The sequence below is a fragment of the Lingula anatina genome, chromosome 3 (genome assembly GCF_051362555.1).
Source record: "Lingula anatina isolate TDL-2025a chromosome 3, LinAna3.0, whole genome shotgun sequence".
Lineage (NCBI taxonomy): Eukaryota > Metazoa > Brachiopoda > Lingulata > Lingulida > Lingulidae > Lingula > Lingula anatina.
The window spans coordinates 26310851-26335423 of NC_141769.1; the positions used below are offsets into that span (position 1 = coordinate 26310851).

General features: G+C 35.4%; 2 protein-coding genes and 1 long non-coding RNA gene across 5 annotated transcripts; all 3 read left to right on the plus strand.

Moving 5' to 3' along the window:
- Window positions 1-7930: 7930 nt before the first annotated feature.
- Window positions 7931-14296, plus strand: LOC106172967 (uncharacterized). Its single transcript, XM_087009553.1, has 7 exons — window positions 7931-8250; window positions 9327-9495; window positions 10198-10274; window positions 10555-10720; window positions 11867-11943; window positions 12176-12344; window positions 12805-14296. Exons 2-7 carry the CDS (start codon window positions 9356-9358, stop codon window positions 14201-14203), a joined length of 2028 nt encoding a protein of 675 aa, XP_086865679.1. The 5' UTR covers window positions 7931-8250; window positions 9327-9355; the 3' UTR covers window positions 14204-14296.
- Window positions 14297-15439: 1143 nt separating this feature from the next.
- Window positions 15440-24312, plus strand: LOC106172966 (uncharacterized). Of its 3 annotated transcripts, none has more exons than XM_013553927.3 (7): window positions 15441-15790; window positions 16622-16787; window positions 21231-21307; window positions 21582-21756; window positions 21872-21993; window positions 22219-22393; window positions 22805-24312. In XM_013553927.3, the coding sequence occupies exons 2-7, from the start codon at window positions 16651-16653 to the stop codon at window positions 24201-24203; spliced, it is 2085 nt and encodes a 694-aa protein (XP_013409381.2). In that variant the 5' UTR covers window positions 15441-15790; window positions 16622-16650; the 3' UTR covers window positions 24204-24312. The 3 variants fall into 3 exon arrangements, with proteins under 3 accessions (XP_013409383.2, XP_013409381.2, XP_086865675.1); XM_087009549.1 differs by lacking the exon at window positions 15441-15790 and adding an exon at window positions 15849-16041; XM_013553929.3 differs by lacking the exons at window positions 21231-21307; window positions 21582-21756 and having other exon boundaries at window positions 15440-15790.
- Window positions 18758-20547, plus strand: LOC147763141 (uncharacterized). The gene is made up of 2 exons (XR_015333572.1): window positions 18758-19556; window positions 20007-20547. It is a non-coding gene; the product is annotated as an uncharacterized LOC147763141 (long non-coding RNA).
- Window positions 24313-24573: the final 261 nt, after the last annotated feature.

Below are 24573 nucleotides of genomic sequence, written 5' to 3' on the forward strand. Positions count from 1 at the left end.
AAACAGTTAATTTTATGTAGTGATATAAAAGCAAACTGTCATAGTAGCGCACAACAAATCTACACTACTTTATTCCCCATATTTATGTGACGTTATGTGTAGAGCATAATTTAACTGCAAGGCACATGGTGAAATAAAGTATTATGCACATGCACAGTTTCTTTGCCATAATCACAGCCTCCATTTGTGCAGGGAATTGTATACCCAGTATAATTATAAATTATATTCAATCGGCAATCCTCGGCTCATTCCGCAACCTCCATACTAATATTGTATGTCGAGTGCGGAGACATCCGAGTAGTTCCGAGTGTATATAATGGGGAATACCCGCTTTAAGGGTCTGCCGCTAGACGGCGTGGGGGTGAAAGCAGTCCTTCTTAAATCTCGCAGAATCTCGCTCACGGCTTAACACCAGAGTTTAACATGGAGCGTGTGCACGCGTCGCTGACAGTGAACCAACTCAAACGCAATTTACTTGAATGTGGTGCCATAACATCTGGATGAAAATGTGAATTGACTGAAAGGTATGTGTTTTCTTTTCATTTAGTGCTTGAAAAACACAAATGCTAACTATTTTCCTTGAAAAAAATCGAACATTAGTCGAGGTGTGTGTGTCAAATCTGACATGTTATGTACATGTAGACTACTGTAGGTACGAGTAGGCCTACGCTCATATTTTGTTTTAGTAGCACGAAAGACGAAGATTTTTTATACTTAGTAAATGAACTTATTTATTTTCTTTATAATGTTACCCAAAGAAGGCCCATATATTGGGGGCAAAGCCTGAAACTGTCGATTTCAGGACCCAGGACAGCCTACTTCAAGAGCAGGATAAAATGATTACTTCAGGAATCTTACCCGTCACTTCACATCAGCGGCAAAGATTGATGTAGCCACCAGTTATGCCTACCCTAAAGCTGACTTACAGGCGACTGTGATGGACAACAACTATTGCCAAGTGCCATGAAAACAATAATGCATGGATAGAGGGAATGATGTAAGTGAAAACAGAGGACTAATATTAAGAATCAGGCCCAAATATGAGAAAGAATTATCAATCTAGGTGATGTGTGACATCATAGAAATATAATATTGTATGTTAACTATTTAATGCTGTAACCATCTACCATGCTTTAATGGGATATGAATATTTCAGGTTGAGGAACAAACAGCGAAGGACACTGAGCATAGCAAGTTATAATAAGGAAAGAGCGCAATCTGACACAAGGAGAGACAATGGCAGATCACTGCTTCCAGGTTTGGAGAGATAATTGCAGCTACAGAGAAGAAGTATATAAACAAACTGTATGAATCATTGTCGTGTCCAAAACCATTGCAGACACATGACAGTTGGACCCGGACCCGATTTCCCCTTTTTGGAATGTGTATCTCGTGCACGAATCTGGGCCTAAGGAAAACCCGCGAATACTATACTAAGTTAGAGGGCCAGATGTTCATTACAAATCGCCCATTCTGCTATTTTGTTGTGTTTACATTCAAAGATCTGTTTGTGGGGTTGATTCACTCTGACGCTGGATATTTTTCTACATGTATTTTGCCCAGGATAACTTTTTTTAATGAAAAACACTATAGGAAGCATGAGTCAAGTAGTTTATAGAAAGAACCCCTGTATGAGATGGTTTTAGCTGCAATTTTAAAAAATGTTTTAACTAAAATGAAATAATTTGGTGGTGATATATTCTTTACAAAAAGTACTTATGTGTTTATGCTGTTTTTAATAATATTTAACTGTAATGAAAAAAAAACCTATGATGCTATTTTGTAAAGTATTTTTAGTGGGATGAAATAAATTGCTAGTTGTATTTACAGCAAATAATTTGGTTTTTCTGCTTTTTAAAGAATTTTCAAAGTGATGACATAATGTGGTGGTTCTATTCAAGTAAAATAATCCATAAGTACTATTTTGTAAAAAGGAACAAAAAACTGTGTTAATTTGTAAAATGTTTGCTTTCTTTAATTTTTATTTCTTAAACTGTTACAAAAAGTTTTCCATACCTACAGTAATCCATTGGCTGAGAAATTGCAGCTATATATTCAGGAAAGTTATAGCACATGGTTTCATGGTTTTTACTATGGACTGAATAATTATTTTGTTTAAATAAAATATTTGGTTTTGCTGCTTTTTAATGAATTTTCAGAACGATGAAATAATGTGGTGTTTCTACTCAAGTAAAACAATTCAGAAGTGCTATTTTGTAAAAAAAGAACAAAAACTGTTCATTTATAAAATGTTTTCTTTCTTTAAATTTAATTTCTTAAACTGTTACAAAAAGATGTCCAGACATGCATTATTCCATTGGATGAGAAATTGCATCTATACATGAACAAATATATTATCTAACTATACCTAGTTTTTATTTGATTTTAAATAAAAATAATTATTTAATTAACATTACCGGTCATGCTCAATACATCAATAAAAAAGGATATTACTTAATAACACAACCTTATGCGGGTAGTAGGCTACCGGCACTTATATATATTTATTGACAACTCTTCTGAAATTACGGACATAAGAAAACGTACTTTGATAAATCATACTTTATAAGTTTTGCCAAGATCAATTAACCTTTTTACGTGTATTCTTTTTGAGGGAACTCGTCTATCTTTAGGGGCCTAACTAGGGTCCTACGAAAATACGAAAACTGCGAAAACCGCGAAAACCAGAAGTTGCTAGGCGAAAACCTCACTATAACTTACCAATTCTCGATGTTCTTGACAAGTTGCTGTAATATTTGGATAACTTGGACCATATTACATACATCATGACCTTTGATAACGATGTTGTAATGAATTGAGTATGTTACAGCTGAGTTTTCTAGATCGGCAACTATAGTGCGTGGGAGCCATGTTTGGTTTACAATTGGCATATATAAACAGCAGTGTCCCCTCAGGCCAGTATTGCCATATCAGGCCAGTATTGCCCTCTCAGGTTAGTAATGCTTTTCCAGGCAAGTAATACTCTCTCAAGTACTATATGAAGTGGATAACACAGATTACCTGCATTCTTAGTAATGCAAAGTTTATTAATAAATAGGATTTAATAAATATGCACAAAGTAGAACTTTTTTTTTTCATTCCAACCAGAAGTGAAACTACACATCAATGCTTGTAAAAAGTGCCCATTTTAATACACCACACATGTAGAGTCTATATTGTATGAGCTTTGAACCTGCATAGAATTTACACTCCTACTTTTCCAAATATAAAATGAGTAGCATTGTGTAATAAAGTGACCAGCATAGAGCAATTTATAAAGCATTATGAAAATGTAGGTTCTAATTAACATAATTGATAATATTCAATATATATAATAATGGTGAATACAATTAGATTATTTTTATTAAAACATTTTTTCCTCTGAACTTGATCCATGGCCACTGATTTTGTTATTTAATCACATTTTATCTTACTCTTTTTGAAAAGATATTCATGCACAGCCATTTGTTACACTAATTGTTTTCCACTTAATAAACCAAATCCATTTCTAAAGCATCAATTAATTTATACAATGTAGATTGTATATATGTGTATCCTAAGGTGTCTAATACACATTTTACCTTCAAATCAATGTGTTTAATTGTTTTTACATTTGGGTTCTGTGTATGTGCCAGTATACAGAGATAAGCTCTTTTAACTCTGAAAAAATGTCAATAGTCAGTTAATCATGCATATATATTATACGCACAATAATAGAGAAAAAAAGGAAAAAGGAACACACATTAAACACATGTACTGGTACTCTGATTTGCAGGAGGCATTTTCTCTTGAAAGGAGATATAACAGATTACAACTGAATGATGTTATGTGATTGACATAATAAATAGGTTACTCCTAGAGTTTTAGGCAGTGCACATCTAATTTCCTAATTGATATGATATGATTATCTTTCAATTCCATATCTATTTCATCATTTCTGTGTCTATGCTGTGTTTTAACACTTCAACTTTTTGTATGGTAAGTTTTTATCAGTTTGAAGCACTCTGCATGTGTTTTGTTGAAGATTGCCAAAAAGCAAATGAAGTTATGTATATCAAGATAGTCCATAACATGTTAACACCTTGGTATTTTCCACTATTTGCTGATTATTGGCATGCTGTAATATCAAGGGACTGTTGACAGTTCTTATTTGCCAGGAAGTTGATCAATAGTAAATAATAGTGTGTGCTTGTATATTTCATTTGCCATATATTTTAAAGCATGTAATATACCAAACAGAGTCCTTGGGCTTGCATTCTGCTTGGTATAATAAAAGGAATATGAAATAAAAAGTGTTAGTTTTCTTGTAAAGAATATTATTACCTCTGCCAAGGAGGCTATGTTTTATCACCCCTGTTTGTTTGTTTGTTTGTTTGTCATCATCATAACTAAAAAGTTATGGATAAATTTCGATGGCATTTTCAGGGTAGGTCAGAAATGGGTTAACTTAGAAGTGATTAGTTTTTGGTGGCGAACTGGATCAATAATCAATCAATAATAAAAAACTAAATCATTATAGAATGAAAATTTAGGAGTGAAATGGCATTGGATGGACACTCTGCTGCCTTAGTGGAGGTCTGCGGTCTCTTAGTGCTTTTCTAGTTGCCATTATTAATAAACTATTGTGTACACTTTGTACTTTAAAAGTATTATAAGTTCTCAACCAATGCATTTCTCAATGGTGTATAATATATTGGGAGAGGAAGGTAACAATTTTGAAACAGATCATTAGTCCACTATTCTGAATGTGGCCTATATTTGTAAAATTGTCAGCTCTCTACCGTATTAATTCTCCTCTAAAACTTTATTCCTTTAAATATCTGGCCAAATAAGAATTATGCTTTGGCAATAGCATATAGCTCCAATATGATTTGAACTACTTTTGAAAGGGGACATTATTCTAGGTCAAAAACAAATGTTGCTTTAGTTCTAAATGCTTTAGCCATCATAAATGGGTTTAAACCCGATAAAACTATAATCAGAATACATGTACTTAGACAAATTATTATGAATCTACATATTTAAGGTCATAGATTGTGTTGCGCTTTACAGAGCACCCATACTTATTCATATGTAACATGTTCTAAGGCCAAAATAAAAAACTTCAGACAAATGCATTGAACGATTTAGATGTGTTTATTCTCAGAACTTGCTAGTCCGAAATGCATACCACATACACAGCACAAATTGTGTTTTCTTAAAAGAATTTTTGTATCTTTCTGATTACCATTGGGATTTACTACGTACTGAATTCATGTCATTGTTTAGATGTTATGATTGAATCAGTCCAATAAGTATTGTGGTTAGGAGGGTTAAGTTGACAATGGCTAACTGTTATCCGCAGGTGTAAAAGAAATGACTGAATTGCATATATTAAATTTGGTGTGGTAAAATGGTTCAAATTTTGTGAAGACCTGGGATTTCTTTCACACAAACAAGTTAACAAGCTAACAAACAGAAAAGTATATTTTGAGACACACATTATAAATACTTATTTCATCGAGTTAAAGATGCATCTAAAAATGCATATTCATCATATATTCTAATATCATGCAACAGCCAGAAGGCCAAGCACACATTAGGGTAGAATTCTTAAAGGAAAAAAAACATACAGTCTGTGTATTCTGGAAATTCAACACCTATGGAATTTTAAATTAACTGATGGTCATTATGATTGCATACTTTTCACAAACAAATGCACCCTTGGATTCTAATTAAAATCAATTTATTAGATTCTGTTAAGTTTAAGTGCTCTCTGACCTTATTTTTTAATGAATTAACACAATCTATATACATCCATTTGAAAGAAACAGAAAATTGAAAAATTAAGTGATATACAACATAATCCCCATCAATTTTTATTTATCTACTTTAAGTAATACTGTTTATTGTAACTACTCTCTGACTTTTTTTAACAAATTAACACAATATTAAGTATATACATCCATTTGAAAGAAACAAAATCAAAAAATGAAGTGATAAACAACATAATAACCATCGATTTTTATTTATCTCCTCTAGGAGGGTTTCATGCATTTTGATGCAATAATACATAATCCTTAACAGCATTACCACCAACAATTTTATGCATAACTAATAAATAGGTTTCATGCCCATATTGAAAATGCAAAAAAAAAAAAAAAGGGAATGAAATTCCACCCTAAACTGCATAACTTTCAGACAAAAAAATAATAAATAAATAAATAAATAATAATGAGGTACAAGATAGAAAATATCAATGCTGATACAATAATACATTTTGATCGACAGCAGAGTCAGCAACAAATATCACATGGCTTCAGGCCCATTAATTCAAATTCTCAGCTCTGTTTGAAAATGACAAAATGTATAAAAAATTCACCAAGAAATTGCAAAAATTCATGGAAAATAAGTAGCAGTGAACTTAAATTTGCTGACACTGACAGCTAGATGGACTTAATTAGTGACAGCTAAGACTGCAGCTGTAACTAGTTAAGTCTTGATCATTTCTTGATCATTATTGATTTAGCACTTACCTGAGGGCACAGAGCCACAGAAGCATACCATTAATGACAACCAGATCCTAATGAGTGTAATGTCAAATGAACCTACAAGTTCTTTGATAAAACTGTTATTAATATAAAATATACTACAATCCATGCATTAAAAATAAAAAGCAAGCAAGTCCACGGGTCAGTATTAACAATGCACTGTAGTTGTCTCAGAATAAGACTTTAGTCCCTTTTCTTAAAAAATAAATTGCCAGTGCACAAATTGACTAAATATGTATAGATAACTGTTTTGGTAAAATGGAATTTGGTATGTAGAGAGCCTTTATTTTAACATGATTTAAACAAACAAAAACAACTTTTTTATGATGAAAAACATTTAATGATTCAATATTTCTTTTATAAAGTTTAATGCAAATACAAAGTTCTTACAACTTCATGTACAGTTAGAAGTAATTTTTCTCATGCACAAATAACACATTTACAAATAAAGCATTAATTAACTTAAAGTTGGCACAATGTTGTAAATGTTACTTGATAAATGTTTGTTAGTTTCTTATATGTATGTATTAAGTAAGCAGAAAATATTGTGCTGTTATCCACATTCATATGCCTGAGAAAGCATTACTGGCATGAGAGGGCAATACTGGCCTGATATGGCAATACTGGCCTGAGGGGACACTGCTGTTTATATATGCCAATTGTAAACCAAACATGGCTCCCACGCACTATAGTTGCCGATCTAGAAAACTCAGCTGTAACATACTCAATTCATTACAACATCGTTATCAAAGGTCATGATGTATGTAATATGGTCCAAGTTATCCAAATATTACAGCAATTTGTCGAGAACATCGAGAATTGGTAAGTTATAGTGAGGTTTTCGCCTAGCAACTTCTGGTTTTCGCGGTTTTCGCGGTTTTCGTATTTTCGTAGGACCGGCCTAACTACTGTGCCTGGGTCAAGTCGTAACTGTCCCTTTAACATGGAAGGTGTGTTGACATGGGCAACCCTTCACTTCAAACGAAGCCCTGAATCCTCAAGAAAGTTATGCCCACCTTTCCGACTTTGACATTCAGGTAAACAACAATACTGAGGCATGTTTATTAAGGCCAGTACCACAGTCCAACGTATACAATATCCAACATGGCGACTGTGGAAGGACTGAATTCACACTAGCGACACCTGGCGCCAAGCGGGCTGGTATTCCTCATTCCCTAGTTTCTCTCAGAGAAAAAATGATGGTTAGAGAAGAAATTGAAAAAAAGATGCATACAAAGTCAATTTTTTGTCACAAAAACCGACGAAGTGCCAGCATATAGACTCAAGTTGTATAGCTAAGAGAATTACCAAAAGGAATTGTTCAATTTTACCCGGAAATGATGTTTGGGCGGATTTTACTGCTAGCATTCAATGGCACAGAAAAGTAGGTCACAAAAGTAGGTTAAATTTCCGACCAAAAATTTAAAGACGGGAGCAGTCTAAGCTCTTTTATGGCTGATTGATTGATCTATTCAGTTTATTCTTTGGCATGTTGAATTTATTTGAGTCGTATAAGAAACTAGTAGAAGTGGTTTACACATGTGTTACAGGGAATCCACCAATTGCACCTTTAAGAATAAACAGGACTGCGGCTTTACAGAAGTTATTTGTGCACTATCGGAAGCAACTGGATTCCCACAACAGTGCAAACTTAGGCGATTTTTATCATTTTTACAGTTAATTGACTTTTATTGTCACACCCAAACGAGTAAGTAAACAAGTAAGTTGATTGATATGAGAACTGTAAAATCAAGTATATCTCATTTATAAGATCTAACTTATATAACCTGTAGCACGAAAATTCTTGCGTTAGCACTGTAACGTAACGCAGACAGTACATATCAGAATCGTCAATAGGAGTGCTTACGCATGAATTTTCGTGCTAATATAACCTGATGTTCATGCACGATTATCACAACGGCGAGTGAGGGAAGCCCTTCGCTTTTGTCACATACTTGGTAAAAACTTAATTATCCCTCACGCGTGAAATGTCTCGACGTGCTGTCGGTTTACTCATTCGTCTCAGAAGTAGCGTTGTACTAAACTAAAGACTACATAAGTCAGGTTCGGGGGAGTGCATCTGCCTTCTTTTTTAGATTGTTAGGTGTTTTTCTGATTCTTATGGCTTCCTTTATCCCTCTTACTCTGCTCTCTCCCCAGTCACTTTTTTTTTTTTTTTTTTTTTTTTTTTTTTTTTTTTTTTTTTTTTTTTTTTTTGTAGAATCTGATCACTCTCCCAGTCCATAATGTAGTTTTCCAGAGTTGCTTGGTCTGTGCTGGCAAAATGTGTGAGAAAAGAGCCATTGATCTCTTTCATCTACCGATCGAGTCTCCCAAAATTGTGCAATACTGTGCAACAAAGTGCAATACACTCTAAAAAGAGTCCAGTCACAAGTAAACAAGGGAAACTGTCATTCCAAACAAAATAGGCTGATATAAGAGCGAAATACATTACTAAATAATTAATAACCTTGATAAAACTTATTAAATTGGCACATTTTGTTTATTGTTGGGTCATGCAGTCACCATGTTGGCTAGTGACTCTTCTTGGTCGATAATATTGTAAAGAAGAGACGGGCTGCCGACCCGACAATGTTAGAAGTAGCGCCAATGTGTTAGTTATATCAATGATATTAATAATCAAGTCACATATTTTAGTTTTATATCATCTGATTTTGTTGAGAATTTTTGGGTGCAAACGATCAATTAGCATCTGATTCAGTATTATTCACTTGATAAATAATCATAATTCCCTAAAATTTTGTTCAAACTATTCCTTCATTTTATTTTCATTAGTCCCCTAAAAGGAAGTGCTAAGCAAGAAAATGGGCATAAGAAAAAAAAGGTGTAAGCGGAGTGGCAAAGGATTGGTGGATATAGGTATTCAAATATATAGATGGAATGTAGTGCGGGGAAAGCTACAAATAATGCGACATCCTGAAGTGGCTAAAATTCTGTTGGATACATGAGTACTAGTATGGATACTTTCCTATATAATGCATGGCCTACAGACTCTTTTGTTTTATTGATGTAGTGTAATCCTAAAATTTTCCCTTAGCGATTAATCAGCCTTTTCTGATATCAAGTTTCTTATTATACATGTACATGATTATTACTCAATAATCATGTACATGTACATGATTATTACTCAATAAATACTATGTTTGCTTGGAACTATACTATGCTGGACAGGACATTGTTCATACTTCAGAGGCTTACCCCTCCTACCCTCTACCAGGGCAAGTGATAGATTTTTTTACAGATATTCACAGATATGTCTCTAGCTAGATAGATAGTCATTTAGAGTTCAGCTTAAACTGAAATCCTGCACTGGAAGGAAGCGTTGATATCAGGGGAGGGGTATACCGGCCCTCTACCAGTTCAGCTCTAAATGACTATCTATCTAGCTAGAGACATATCTGTGAATATCTGTAAAAAAAATCTATCACTCGCCCTGGTAGAGGGTATACCCCTCCCTTGATATCAACGCTTCCTTCCAGTGCAGGATTTCAGTATGATGGCAGAGTTGTCATGCTAATACATTTTTGTTTGTTTAATAATAAACATATTGAAATGTTAGGTATATGTTAGGTTCTGTTACAGTATTATTATTTTCTGAAAGTAATATACATACTACTTATGATGAGGCACATTGCATTTTGATTAGGTACTTTATATCTACTGGTCTCAGTTCCAACCTGGATCATGCTGCTGATGAAGAAATCGGTGACACCAGTGGGCAGAGTAAGTCAAGACAGGACACTCCTCATGATCCATGCTGGCATTTACATATGTGATAATAGAGTCATTGATCTCTATCATCTACCAGACTGATGGAACTTTTCAAGATAATATTAAGCTACATGTACGTAAAATAATGTATGAATTTTAAATGAAAAGGAAGGTATATACAGAAAGTTGTGGATGCAAACGATCTGTTAGCATCAGTATTATTCTCACTTGATGATTAATCATTATTCCCTAAAATTTTGTTCAAACAATTCTTTCATTTCTTTTTCATTAGTCCCCAAAAAGGAAGTGAAAATGGACAGAAAGAAAATAAGACCAAGATTTAAACAGAATTACAATGGATTGGTTGACATTGGTATTCAAATAGATAGATGGAAAATAGTGCGGGAAAAGCTACAAATGGTACGACATCCTGAAGTGGCCAAACTGCTGATAGATACGTGAGTATCCATACATTCCTATATAATATGGTCTACATACCCTTTTCTTTTACTGATGTAGTGTTATCCTTATATTTTTTCCCTTAGCGATTAATCAGCCTATCCTGATAACAAGCAAAACAAAACTTCAATTTTTTTATACATGTACAAGATTGTTACTCAATAAATCCCATGTTTGCTTGGACCCATACTATGCTAGATAGGATACTGTTCATACTTCAGAGGCTTACCCCCTCCCTACCCTCTACTAGGGCCGCAGTTATTATTGTGGACATATTTGCTGAGGGGACCCTGTCACGTTTGGCCAGATGGGAGCAATTAAATCTGAACGCGCCCAGATGCCATTGTGCCTGATCTGCATGAGCTCAGTGAGAGCTGGGCTTTGCGCCAATGTAAATAACACCCCATTTCCATAGATTTTTAGATCGATCTGTCCCTGTGGGGAGTCTCACTAGATTACTGTCAGCTTGGCCGGCTTAAGCGTCTGTCCCGCCTACTAAAAGCTGTAAGGGGGTAATTAACTATGGTGCCCGCTCGGCTGACTGCAATTTAGCGTGAACCCCCAGGGAGTTAGGTCGGTCTAAATCTTAATCTTTAGATCGATCTAAATCTCTGGGAAAGCACCCTAACACTTATTACACAACTTGCCTTGTCTTGTCTGTCTGCTAAGGGGCTTTTTTATTGTCACAGATGAGCAATTAACTGTCTTGATAACTGTCAAGGGGACTTGGCAGGGACTTGCTAAGTGACAGTGCCTGAGTAGTTATAGAAACAATTACAAGCCATGTAATTATCCTTGAGATTTCAGAAGAGGGTCACAGTGCAGAGCTAGGTTAGCCATCTATTTAACCAGAGACATATCTGTTAATATATATATATATATATAGTGAAAAATCAATCTGTGGCCCTGGTAGAGGGTACATGTACCTCTTCCCCTGATACCAACGCTTCCTTCCAGTGCAGGTTTTCAGTATGATGCCAGAGTTGTCATGCTAATACAGTTTTATTTTGTTTAAGAGTAAACATATTGAAATGTTAGGTAAATGTTAGGTACTGTATTATCATTCTCTGAAAGTAATATATATATATTTTTTACGAAAGGTTTACATTATGTTTTTTAATATTAAAATGTTGCATTTTGATTAGGTACTTCAAATCTACTGGTCTCAGTTCCGACCTGGATGATTCTTCTGATGAAGAAATCGGTGACACCAGTGGGCAGAGTAAGTCAAGACGGGACACTCCTCGTGGTCCATGCTGGCATTTACGTATGTGATAATAGAGTCATTGATCTCAGTCATCTACCAGACTGATGGAACTTATTAAGATAATATTATACTAGGTTAACTCATGTTTGAATTTTATATGAAAAAGAAGATATACAGAACCAATTGATTAATAATCATTATTCCCAGAAAATTTGTTTGAACAATTCATTCATTTTATTTTCATTAGCCCACCAAAAGGAAGTGGTAAGCAAGAAAATGAGCAAAAGGAAAATAAGATATAAGCAGAGTGGCAGTGGACTGGTTGATATTGGTATTCAAATAGATAGATGGAATGTAGTGCGGGAAAAACTACAAATTATGCAACATCCTGAAGTGGCTAAACTGCTGTTAGATACGTGAGTATAGATATTTCGTATATAATGTATAGTCTTCAGACCCTCTTATTTTATTGATGTACTGTTATCGATATGTTATCTAATAGTATATGGATATATATCTTTCCCTATTTTGGTAATTTCTAGCAATTAATCAGCCTATCGATCCTTATAACAAGCAAAACATAACATCAGTTTTTTTTGTTATACATGTACAAGATTATTACTCAATAAATCTCACGTTTGCTATGACCCATACTATGTTGGACAGGATACTGTTCATACTTCAGAGGCTTACCCCTCCCCTGATATCAACACTTCCTTCCAGTGCAGGATTTCAGTATGGTGTCAGAGTTCTTGTGCTAATACATTTTTGTTAAAGAGTAAACATATTGAAATGTTACTGTATTGTTATTTTCTGAAAGTGTTTTATATACTACTAAAGGTTTACATTTTGTCTTAATATTGTTTTTTTGATTAGGTACTTCAAATCTACTGGTCTCAGTTCAGACCTGGATGATTCTTCCGCTGATGAAATTGGTGACACCAGTGGGCAGTGCGAGTCAAGACAGGATAATCCTCATAGTCAAGAAGCTGAAGGCAGTGTTCCAGTATCACTTGAAACAGATAATGATATTCCGGATCAAATATTGAATTTCAAAATAGATTCGGCTTCTGTTGACACGTTTACAGGTGAAAATATGTGTGAAAAGACTGATGCTATAGTTGTCAGCCAGAGCAAAGAAATTGTAAAAGAACCTCAGAATCTTGAGGTTCATCAGAATGACATAAGTGAGGAAGTAAGTAATGACCCAGAAAAAGACACTGGTTTTAAAGATCAAAACGATGGATATCTTGAAGCAGATGATGAAGATTTCAAGTCCAGAGGTGAGGAAAGTGATGATCTTTATGAACCAAGTGATGAAGATCTTGAAACAGATGATGATAGTAGTGAGGGGAGCGATGATGCTTATGAACCGGGAGATGAAGGATATGTACAAAACAAAAGAAAATGCCAAAAATGTCGCAAATTTATCCCAAAGGCATCATTTAAGAAGCATCAAGAAGTGCATGAGAAGAAACAGAACATGGAATGCATATACTGTGGTAGTTGTTTTGAAAATGTGGAGGAATTTAATGCACATGTGCATGAAACAAAACCTGTCCATGAATGTCAGTTCTGTGGAAATTTCTTTGAACTCTACAGGGAATTCAGTAAACATGTCAAAGGGTGCCAAAAAACCAGAGAAAATGGGACAGAAAAGAAGACATATGTTTGCCATTTGTGTGGTAAAAGTTATCCTTCTGCAAATTCGCTCAAGAAACACGAGAAATGTCACATAGCTGGATCATATTTTTGTCAGTACTGCCTAAAAGAATTTGAGTTTAAATGTGCTGCTAAAGCTCATGAAAAAACACATGCAGAGGCAAATATATACATTTGCAAACATTGCGGAAAAGTTTGTGCCAATAAAAGAAGTTGTAGAGCACATGAAAAGACACACTCTGCACAGGCAGCCAAGAAAACACAAAACAAAATGAGTTTTTTATGCCAAATTTGTGGCAAGAGTTTACAACGAAAAGATAGTATGAAGATGCATATTAGACAACACACTGGTGAAAGGCCTTACCAATGCCAGATTTGCTTTAAGTCCTATGTTGATAATGTCCATCTCAAACGGCATATGTTAATTCACCAAAGCCAGCATCTGTTCAAATGCAATTTCTGTGAGAAGTGTTTTCCACGAAAAGATGCCTATGTTAGTCATATGAGAGTGCACACAGGGGAGAAACCTTACAAATGTAGCTACTGCCCTGAAGCCTTTTCTCACAATGTCAGTCGTAAGGCACATGAAAAAGTTCACAGCGAAAGAAAATGAACATTAAATTTGTTTTTAGCTCAACCTTTTAATAATCTCTTAATTATAATTTGTTTTGTATTTTCTATTAAATAAAATGGAATAAAAAAAATAGAGGTTGTTAAAGCAATAATAACTCTTCCTTTGAGATTCAAAAATCCGCATGAAATACATTGTAAACAACGCATGGAAATATATTCTATTGTATTTTACCACTAAAACGGCCGTTATTGTAGGAAAACTAAAATCTGTGCTTGTCAATAGGGCTTTCGATCCCTTTTTTCCGGTCGACAAGTGCATTCGTTGCTAATGACGTAATGGTGTCACGCGGATTCTCGCGTTCATTCGAGACCAAAATAACATGGCGGGAAACCCTCAGACGTAAGTTGCGAGTTATTGTACAGTGCGTCGGATAACGAAAAGCCCAGAATGGCACACATTGTGGATATAAATGCATTTTTAACAAAAAGACGAATATATCTCATGAATCTTATATAGTGTTGTTGTTGTCTGCTTTTCCCGCAGTTTTAAGTAGGTCACCAGTGACTTTGCAATGTCAGAGAGAGCTCCGTCAGTTAAAATCTCTTAAGAGATTTTAACAAAAAACCGTACGTTTAGGAAAAAAACCCTGGATTAACTTTGAATGCAGGAATGGGGTCGTTGGCCATTGGTAAGTACGGGAAAATTGCCGTTTTTTCCAGGAAAATCCAATTTTTGGCCAAAACGAAGAGTTATTATGACTTTAACTTTTCACCTTTATGTACAATTCCTTTCTTTGGAAGTTGCATAAAAAGCATTCATGCAGTATACATTCAATATACATAATTTATCAATACATACAAACAAATGATCAGAAACACAGTTTATTTAGTTTTCAAAAAAAAAAAAAAAAAAATTACAGGCATGAAAAATGGCATCTACGTTCTTATAGCTATACATTCACCAGGCCTTCCCAACTACCAAACGCGGCACCGAACGATCCAGTATTAGATCGGACCACTTTACCTGTTTTCAAGGGCGGTTCCAAGATTGTATTTGAAAGGGGGTCCACGGATGCCGATCTCTCTCCCCCCCCCCCCCCCCCCCCAAAACACACCTGGCGTGGGGCTCGGGGCCCACTGGAAGGCGTCTATCTATTTATTTATTTATTTATTTTTATTTTTTGTATTTAAAAATACCCTGTACACTCAGACTATGTTGGGTCTTAGAGCAAACGCATCCGGAAGAACTGCAGCTTTCAAAAGGTGTCTTTACTTAACAACCCATGCAGTATCGAAAGCCACTATGTTCCCATTCTTTGCAAGGGGTAAATTAGGTTGAATTTCGATATTTTTGGATTCTATTTCCCAGACTTATTACCAAACGTTTTCGGGGATCGGAAACCACTGTATAACTAGCACAAGGGGGTAGCTTCAGATGCTAGCAGAGGGGGTAACTGAATATGTTAATTATTCAGGCCGGGACTAGCAACCAACTTGTGGATTACACCAAACACGGAGGGAACAACTGCATGCGCCAAATCAAGCTGGTTTTCGAGTTTATACGTCCGGTGTGACGTGACAGAGAGTCCCCAAAAACAGAGAGTACGCTTCCCATTCATTTGTACAGGTGAGCCTTGCCCTAGATTTTGACCCAATTAGGTCAGACTAACCCTAACCATTATAACTACCGGTATATGGAAGGCGGCAGAGCTCAGGGAGCATTCAGATTTAACATATCATACCACCAGGGTTGATCCATATCTGCTGGGATTCTCGTTCACATGGAGTTAATTACCCCCTAGCTGCTGAAGTTGGCATATAACACATTTTAACTGATAACGGCTGCTTCAATCGAGCGTTTTTATTGCAGCTATCATAGTGAGTTGTGTCAATCATAAAATGCTCTGAGCTCTGGCTGACTGTATTTGCACATTTTATTTCAATTTAGTTAAAATGAAAATAAACGGAATAATTTGTACTTAGCAGCATTACTTAAAATATAACATTTGTAGGGAAAGAAGGCGCAAGAAGGCGGGAAAGAAGGCAAAGTTTTGGGTGAAAACAATTTGCTCATGTCAGCAATGTAGCCTTGTTTGATTATCCTTGTTCTATATGGTTGTTAAAAAATTACCCATTTATTCTTATTACATAGTCCCTGAAAGGAAGTTTTCTGTGTTTACTTGTGACTTGACTCTTTTTTTAAGTGTATTGCACTGTGAACAGCGCCCAATTGCACAATTTAGGGAGACCATCATCTACTAGATTGATGGAACTTTTTAAGATAATATTAAACTAGTTTACTAGTAAATATTTTATGGGATTTTATACAGGTATGAAAAAGAAGATAAACAGAAAGTTGTGGGTGCAAATGATCTATTAGCATCAGTATTATTCTCACTAATAATCATTATTCCCTAAAAATTTTTTTCAAACAATTCATTCATTTTATTTTCATTAGTCCCCAATAACGAAGTGTTAAGCAAGAAAATGGGCAGAAGGAAAATAACAAAGAAGAGTGGCAAAGGATTGGTTGATATTGGTATTCAAATAGATAGATGGAATGTAGTACGGGAAAAGCTACAAATTATGCGACATCCCGAAGTGGCTAAACTGCTGTTAGATACGTGAGTATGGATACTTTCCTATATAATGTATATTTTATTGATGTAGTGTTATCCTTATATTTTTCCCTTGGCGATTAATCAGCCTATCCTAGCTGATATCAAGCAAAACATATAACTTCAGTTTTTTTTTTTTTTTTTTGTACATGTACGAGATTATTACTCAATAAATCCCACATTTGCTTGGACTCATAATATGTTGGATAGGATACTGCCCATACTTCAGAGGCTTACCCCATCTCCTGATATCAATGCTTCCTTCCAGTCCAGGTTTTATGTATGATGTCGAGTTGTCATGCTTATACATTTTTTTGTTTAAGAGTAAACATTGAAATGTTAGGTAAATGTTAGGTACTGTATTATTAGTACCACCAGCGTATACGCTGGCGGTACTCATGGTTTTAGTCCCGACCCGTCTCGTACAGCTCCGCCGGCTCCTGCGGCTCCGCAGTCGGGCGCCGGAAACAAGTCACCGTTACCGCTTCTCCTCCTAGACCGCCAGGACCTGTGTCCCCATCTCTTGGATTTAGGTCACATATAATCTCAACTTGAACACCCTGTTTTTTTTATCTCTGTCGGTGCATTGGCCTGGGCGTGACACTTGTTGAAACGCACCCTTGTCAAAATTTTTGAAAATTCAAGGCTAAATATCTCCCAAACCAAAGGAATTATGGGAAAAATTACTACAGAAGTCTGACCGAAACTCATATGTGGAGATTCCAAATATGCCCTTGGATTTGACTTTTGACCTTTTTTTCAAGGTCAAACAAGCCAAAATTTTCTAAAAAATGGGAATTTTCTGCAAAAAAATATTTGTTTGTGCTATTTTTTGGAAACTACACAGATCTAAGCTCTCCTGTTACAGTGAGGGGTTACAATTGGGGACTCCTTTCATCTTTGGGAGTTTGGGGTCAATCGGTGCATTTTCACGGGAGAAGCAGCCATTAGATCCCGAAACTGAAAACTTGTTTTTATTCTGGAATGGTAAATGCCAGAAACCTTTTGTTCATCGCATTTTGTAGAACTTGTCAAGTGCAATACTGGAGGTGGTGTCCATTTTTTTATTTTCGATATGGTTTAGGCATTGCGCTATATCAAAAATTACAACATTGCAATATTCAGTGGGGAAAATGATAAATATTCCAAAATTAGCAGAGATATGCCCATAGTTACTATTGAACTTGAGTAAGAAGTCATATACTGGTAATCTAACTGTGACCTTGAAATTGACCTTTGACCTACATTTCATGATGAACTGCACTTTGAAGTTTTCTGATCTTTATATCTCCAAAACTGGCAAAGATACGCCCATAATTACTATTGAACTTGAATAGGAAGTTATATACTGTTAATCTAACTGTGACCTTTAAATTGACATTTGACCTACTTTTCACCATGAACTGAACTTTGCAAATTTTCCAGCCCTTATATCTCCAAAACTGGCAGAGATACACCCATAGTTACTGTTAAACATGAATAGGAAGTCATATACTGGCATTCTTATTGTGACCTTGAAATTGACCTTTGACCTACTTTTCAACATGAACTGAACTTTGCAAATTTTCTATCCCTTATATCTCGAAAACTGGCAGAGATAGGTCCAAAGTTACTATTGAACTTGAATAGAAAGTCATAAACTGGCAATCTTACTGTGACCTTGAAATTGACCTTTGACCTACTATTTATGTTGAACTGCACTTTGCATGTTTCCTGGCCTTCATATCTCCAACATTGGTAAAGAAATGCCCATAGCTACTATTGAACCTTTATAGGAAGTCATATACTGTGGCCTTGAAATTGACCTTTGACCTACCTTTTTACCACAAACTGAACTCTGCATATTTTCGTGCCCTTCATATCTTCAAAACTAGCAGAGATCTGCTCAGTGTTGTCCCTAGGTTTTCTCTTTTGTCAGCATACCGGTATATGCAATACTGATAATGCATTTCAAGGAAAACCAATAGGCCTACAGTGTTCATTCTAGGACGCGCCCTTGCGTCATTGACGCAGAAAAAATGTGGTTGACGCAATTCGTAGAGCGAGCTGCGCCAACAAAATTCAAGAGAATTAACAGCGGCGCATTTTTGTGTTCTAAACGCGCCCTCCAATTCGGCAAATTCACGGCCGAAGTTTGATTGTTTACTCGACTTCTCTTGACATCAAGATCTAATGTTAAACGTTACGAAGATATTCTTAACTCGTCGCAGTTTTAACAAAGATCTTAATTTATGCTGACGTCATGCGCTTTATGCAAATCAGTGGCGATCGCCCCTCCTATTTTGAATCCCTGATAGGCTGAGATTAATTGTCCATGTAGGTCAATTTGATCAACCCGTACATTGTGCATGGTGGCGGAGAAGAAGTAAAATGGTATTTTAAGTTTTTTAAAGAAAATCGATCCCGAAGATCACTCTAAAACGGCTCAGAACAGTAGCGACGGAGATGATCATGATCATGCACAGCAGACATTCCCACCAGAAAAGAGAACAAAAGTTTGTGCAGCCGTCACGACTGCTGATACCGCGTCGAATAGCAATGCAACTTCAAGGTCGTTTTAAAAATGGTGGAGAAATACTTACAAGTGGCTTGTACACGACGATAACGCAAATTTGGTGTATTGCAGCTTATGCATTGAAAAAAAGGACAATATGTTCTTTCAAGGGACTAATAAATTTCGAACGAATACCCTTATGCGACATGAGACGTGCGCTGCCATGCAAGAAACGTCGGAAGCAGCTCAAGCTAAACAGGCTTTTTGCAGAGCTTTAGAAGGTAAGATATTATTTTTTTGTCAATATTTATTTACAACACAGAGCAATAGACATCAAAGTGATTATCGTGACGGTCCCGGACCCACGTGTTGTAATTATATTTGTGCAGTTTGAGGAACTCTTGACAGTGCATTCTGGGATATCGCAATGTTGAACAACTATGTAAACAATGTGTTTGCTGCGTCGCATTGACATAGGGCGTCAAGCTCATGCTATTTCCCAGAACCTTATTTTTTGTATATATAGATCTAGGTAAATTTTTTCACATTCATTTTTCATAATTTTATTGTGTTGAGAGATTTGGGCTCAGTTCATGGTGATTAAGGGAAAAATAAAGTAAGGGATAGTGTGCTGGAGTATTCTTTGTGGATACCTTCAACACTACTAAACATTTTATGCAGATTTTTATGCCAAAATTCAAATTTAATTGTAACTTTTATAACAATTCTAGGTAAAGGTGGAGCAATCATGGCAGTGGTGAAATCAGTTTACTGGATTGTTTAAGAGGGCATTGCAATCCACAAGTTCGGAAGGACTTAAATGTTGTCTGGTATACCTGGCAGCTAAATTTCTCCTGAAAGTGGGGAAAAGGTCATTGTCAATTCTCCAGGGACCACCTTGTGACTTGTGCTAATTATGAGAAACAGTGCAAGGCAATACAGTGTCAATTCATTGACAATCTCATTAACAACATAAAAAAAGGAACAATTCTTAAAGTGATTTTTAGTAAGACCTATGTCTCTGCTGTCGAAATATGTGTGATATCATTCTCAATCTGGTAGCTTTTTATCAACGAATTATATATCATTATCAGGGATGAGACAATTAATTTCATAAGTCATGAATGCATGCCAGTTAGTCAAGGGTCAATGATAATGGGACAGGACAGAAGAGGTAAAATTAAATGGATTTTTCATAAATTGAAGCCAAAAATGGGTTTAAAATGTCGTTATAGAAAGAACTTGGTTATTGGTGAATAAATCGTGAACATATTTTAGTGTTATCTTATACTTGTTAACAAAAATTGGAGCGTCAACTCAAGGGTTTTGTTTTAGAAAATTGGGATTACTTATTGAATGTGATCACCTATTAGTCAAAATATTTTTATGATAATTTTTTTTCATCTCTGAACATAAATACCACAGCAGTAAAACAACATGCGTTACATATTATAATTTCAAGATTTGAACAAGGGCCCACTTTAAAATGTAATGGCCCACTTTTTTAAATGTTGGGGGCCCTTTGTCCCACATTGAAACATTCCTAGAATGAACACTGGGCCTATTGTCTAGAAAATCACAGGAGTGATCAGTGTTAGGAAAATATAGGTCAATTTGAACATCTCCTTGATTGGACCATTTTAACTGTTATGTTTTTTTGATTTTTTTTTTTTTTTTTTTTTTTTTTTTTTTTTTTTTTTTTTTGTTGTGCATATTTTGAGAACTCTTGTTTATTGCATTTTATAGAGCTTGTCAAGCACAAGACTGGTGGTGGTGTCCAATTTTTTTTTATTATTTTTTGGGGGGGGGTGTCCTTACGAATGTGCTTACTCCAGCTGGTGGTACAATATCCAGAGGCGGTATCGCCTCTCTGATCCTCTAGTTATTTTCTGAAAGTAATATATATACCATATTTAAGGTTTACATTATGATTAGGTACATTGCATTTTGATTAGGTACTTCATATCTACTGGTCTTAGTTCCAACCTCGATCAAGCTGCTGATGAAGAAATCGGTGACACCAGTGGGCAGAGTAAGTCAAGACAGGACACTCCTCATGATCCATGCTGGCATTTACATATGTGATAATAGAGTCATTGATCTCTATCATCTACCAGACTGATGGAACTTATTAAAATAATATTAAACTAGGTTAAATAATGTATTAATTTTATGTGAAAAAGAAGATATATACAGAAAGTTGGGGGTGCAAACAATCTATTAGCGTTAGTATTATTCTCACTTGATTAATAATCATTATTCCCTAAATTTTTTTTCAAACAATTCATTCATTTTATTTTCATTAGTCCCCAAAAAGGAATTGGTAAGCAAGAAAATGGGCAGAAGGAAAATAAAACCAAGATATAAGCAGAATTGCAAAGGATTGGTTGATATAGGTATTCAAATAGACAGATGGAAAGTAGTGCGGGAAAAGCAACAAATGATACGACATCCTGAAGTGGCTAAACTGCTGTTAGATATGTGAGTATGGATACTTTCCTGTATAATGTAAGGTCTACAGACCCTTTTATAAATATATATACTACTTAAGGTTTAAATTATGTTTTTTAATATTAAAATATTGCATTTTTATTAGGTACTTCAAATCTACTGGTCTCAGTTCAGACCTGGATGATTCTTCTGATGATGAAATTGGTGACACCAGTGGGCAGTGCGAGTCAAGAGAGGACAATCCTCATGATCCTTGCTGGCTTTTACGTATGTGATAATAGAGTCATCGATCTCTATCATCTATCAGACTGATGGAACTTTTTAAGATAATATTATACTAGGTTAAATAATGTATAAATTTAAAATGAAAAAGAAGATAAACAAAGTTTTGGGTACAAACGATCTATTAGCGTCAGTATTATTCTCACTAGATTAATAATCATTATTCCCTTAAATTTTGTTCAAACAATTCATTCATTTTATTTTCATTAGCCCCCAAAAGGGAAGTGTTAAGCAAGAAAATGGACAAAAGTAAAATAAAACCAAGATTTGAGCAGAGTGGCAAAGGATTGATTGATATTGGTATTCAAATAGATAGATGGAATGTTGTGCGGGAAAAGCTACAAATTATGAGACATCCTGAAGTGGCTAAACTGCTGTTAGATACGTGAGTATGGATACTTTCTTATATAATGTAAGGTCTACAGACCCTTTTATTTTATTGATGTAGTGTAATCCTTATATCTTTTCCCTATTTTGGTTAATCTCTAGCGATTAATCAGCCTGTCCTGATAACAAACAAAACATAACATCAGTTTTCTTTTGATTCATGTACAAGATTATTACTCAATAAATACCATGTTGCTTGGATCCATAATATGCTGGATACTTCAGAGGCTTACCCCCTCTCTTGATACCAACGCTTCCTTCCAGGGCAGGATTTTAGTGTGACGTCAAAGTTGTCCTGCTAACACAAATGTTTTCCTTTAAGATTAAACATATTGATATGTTATTGTTTATTATTTTCTGAAAGTATTATATATACTACTAAATTATGTCTTAATATTTTTTTGATTAGGTACTTCAAATCTACTGGTCTCAGTTTGGACCTGGACGATTCTTCTGATGAAGAAATTGGTGACACCAGGGGGCAGTGCGAGTCAAGACAGGACAATCCTCATGGTCAAGAAGCTGTAGGTAGTGTTCCAGTATCACTTGGAACAGATAATAATATTCCAGATCAAATATTGAATTTGAAAGTTGATTCAGATTCCGTTAGCATGTTTACAGGTGAAAATATGTGTGAAAAGACTGATGCTATAGTTGTCAGCCAGAGCAAAGAAATTGAAAAAGAACCTCAGAATCTTGAGGTTCTTCAGGATGAGATAAGTGAGGAAGTAAATGATGTCCCAGAAAAAGATTATGGTTTTAAAGAACAAAACGATGGAAATGTAGAAGCAGATGATGAAGAGTTCAAGTCTGGAGGTGAGGAAAGTGATAATTTTTATGAACCAAGTGATGAAGATCTTGAAACAGATGATGATAGTAGTGAGGGAAGTGATGATGCTTATGAACCGGGAGATGAAGGATATGTACAAAACAAAAGAAAATGCCAAAAATGTCACAAGTTTATTCCAAAGGCATCATTTAAGAAGCATCAAGAAGTGCATGAGAAGAAACAGAAGATGGAATGCATATACTGTGGTAGTTGTTTCGAAAATGTTGAGGAATTTAATGCACATGTGCATGAAACAAAACCTATCCATGAATGTCAGTTCTGTGGAAATTTCTTTGAACTCTACAGGAAATTCAGTAAACATGTCAAAGCGTGCCAAAAAACAAGAGAAAATGGGACAGTTACGAGGTCATTTGTTTGCCAGTTTTGTGGTAAAAGTTATCCTTCTGCAAATTCCCTCAAGAAGCATGAGAAACATCACATAAGTGGATCATATTTTTGTCAGTACTGCCTTAAAGAATTTGAGTTTAAATGTGCTGCTAAAGCTCATGAAAAAACACATGCAGAGGCAAATATATACATTTGCAAACATTGCGGAAAAGTTTGTGCCAATAAAATAAGTTGTAGAGCACATGAAAAGACACACTCTGCAGAGGCAGCCAAGGAATCACAATACGATGAAAGTTTTTTATGCCAAATTTGTGGCAAGAGCTATTGCACAAAATCTAATATGGAGATACATATTAGATATCACACTGGTGAAAGGCCTTACAAATGCCAGATTTGCTTAAAGTCCTATGTTGGTAGTTTCCATCTCAAACGGCATATGTTAATTCACCAAGGCCAGAAACTATTCAAATGCAATTTCTGTGAGAAGTCTTTTCCACGAAAAGATGCCTATGTTAGTCATATGAGAGTGCACACAGGGGAGAAACCTTACAAATGTAGCTACTGCCCTGAAGCCTTTTCTCACAATGTCAGTCGTAAGGCACATGAAAAAGTTCACAGCGAAAGAAAATGAACATTAAATTTGTTTTTAGCTCAACCTTTTATTAATCTCTTATAATTTGTTTTGTATTAATTACAATTCCTTTCTTTGGAAGTTGAATAAAAAGCATTCATTCAGTATACATTCAATATACATAATTTATCAATACATACAAGCAAATGATCAGAAACACAGTTTATTTAGTTTTCAAAAAAAAAAAAAAAAAAGTTACAGGCATGAAAAATGGCATCTACGTTCTTAGCTATACTTTCACCAGGCCTTCCCAACTACCAGACGCGGCACCGAACGATCCAGTATTAGATCGGACCACTTTACCTGTTTTCAAGGGCGGTTCTAAGATTGTATTTGAAAGGGGGGCCACGGATGCCGATCTCTCCCCCCC

Excerpts from the sequence above, each read along its gene's own strand:
- LOC106172967 (XM_087009553.1), top strand. The coding sequence starts at position 9,356 with ATGGGCATAAGAAAAAAAAGGTGTAAGCGGAGTGGCAAAGGATTGGTG. Across the intron at positions 9,496-10,197 it reads GCTAAAATTCTGTTGGATAC|GTACTTTATATCTACTGGTC; the intron begins ATGAGTACTAGT and ends CATTTTGATTAG. Across the intron at positions 10,275-10,554 it reads CGGTGACACCAGTGGGCAGA|TCCCCAAAAAGGAAGTGAAA; the intron begins GTAAGTCAAGAC and ends CTTTTTCATTAG.
- LOC106172966 (XM_013553927.3), top strand. The coding sequence starts at position 16,651 with ATGGGCAGAAGGAAAATAACAAAGAAGAGTGGCAAAGGATTGGTTGAT. Across the intron at positions 21,757-21,871 it reads GCTAAACTGCTGTTAGATAT|GTACTTCAAATCTACTGGTC; the intron begins GTGAGTATGGAT and ends CATTTTTATTAG. Across the intron at positions 22,394-22,804 it reads GCTAAACTGCTGTTAGATAC|GTACTTCAAATCTACTGGTC; the intron begins GTGAGTATGGAT and ends TTTTTTGATTAG.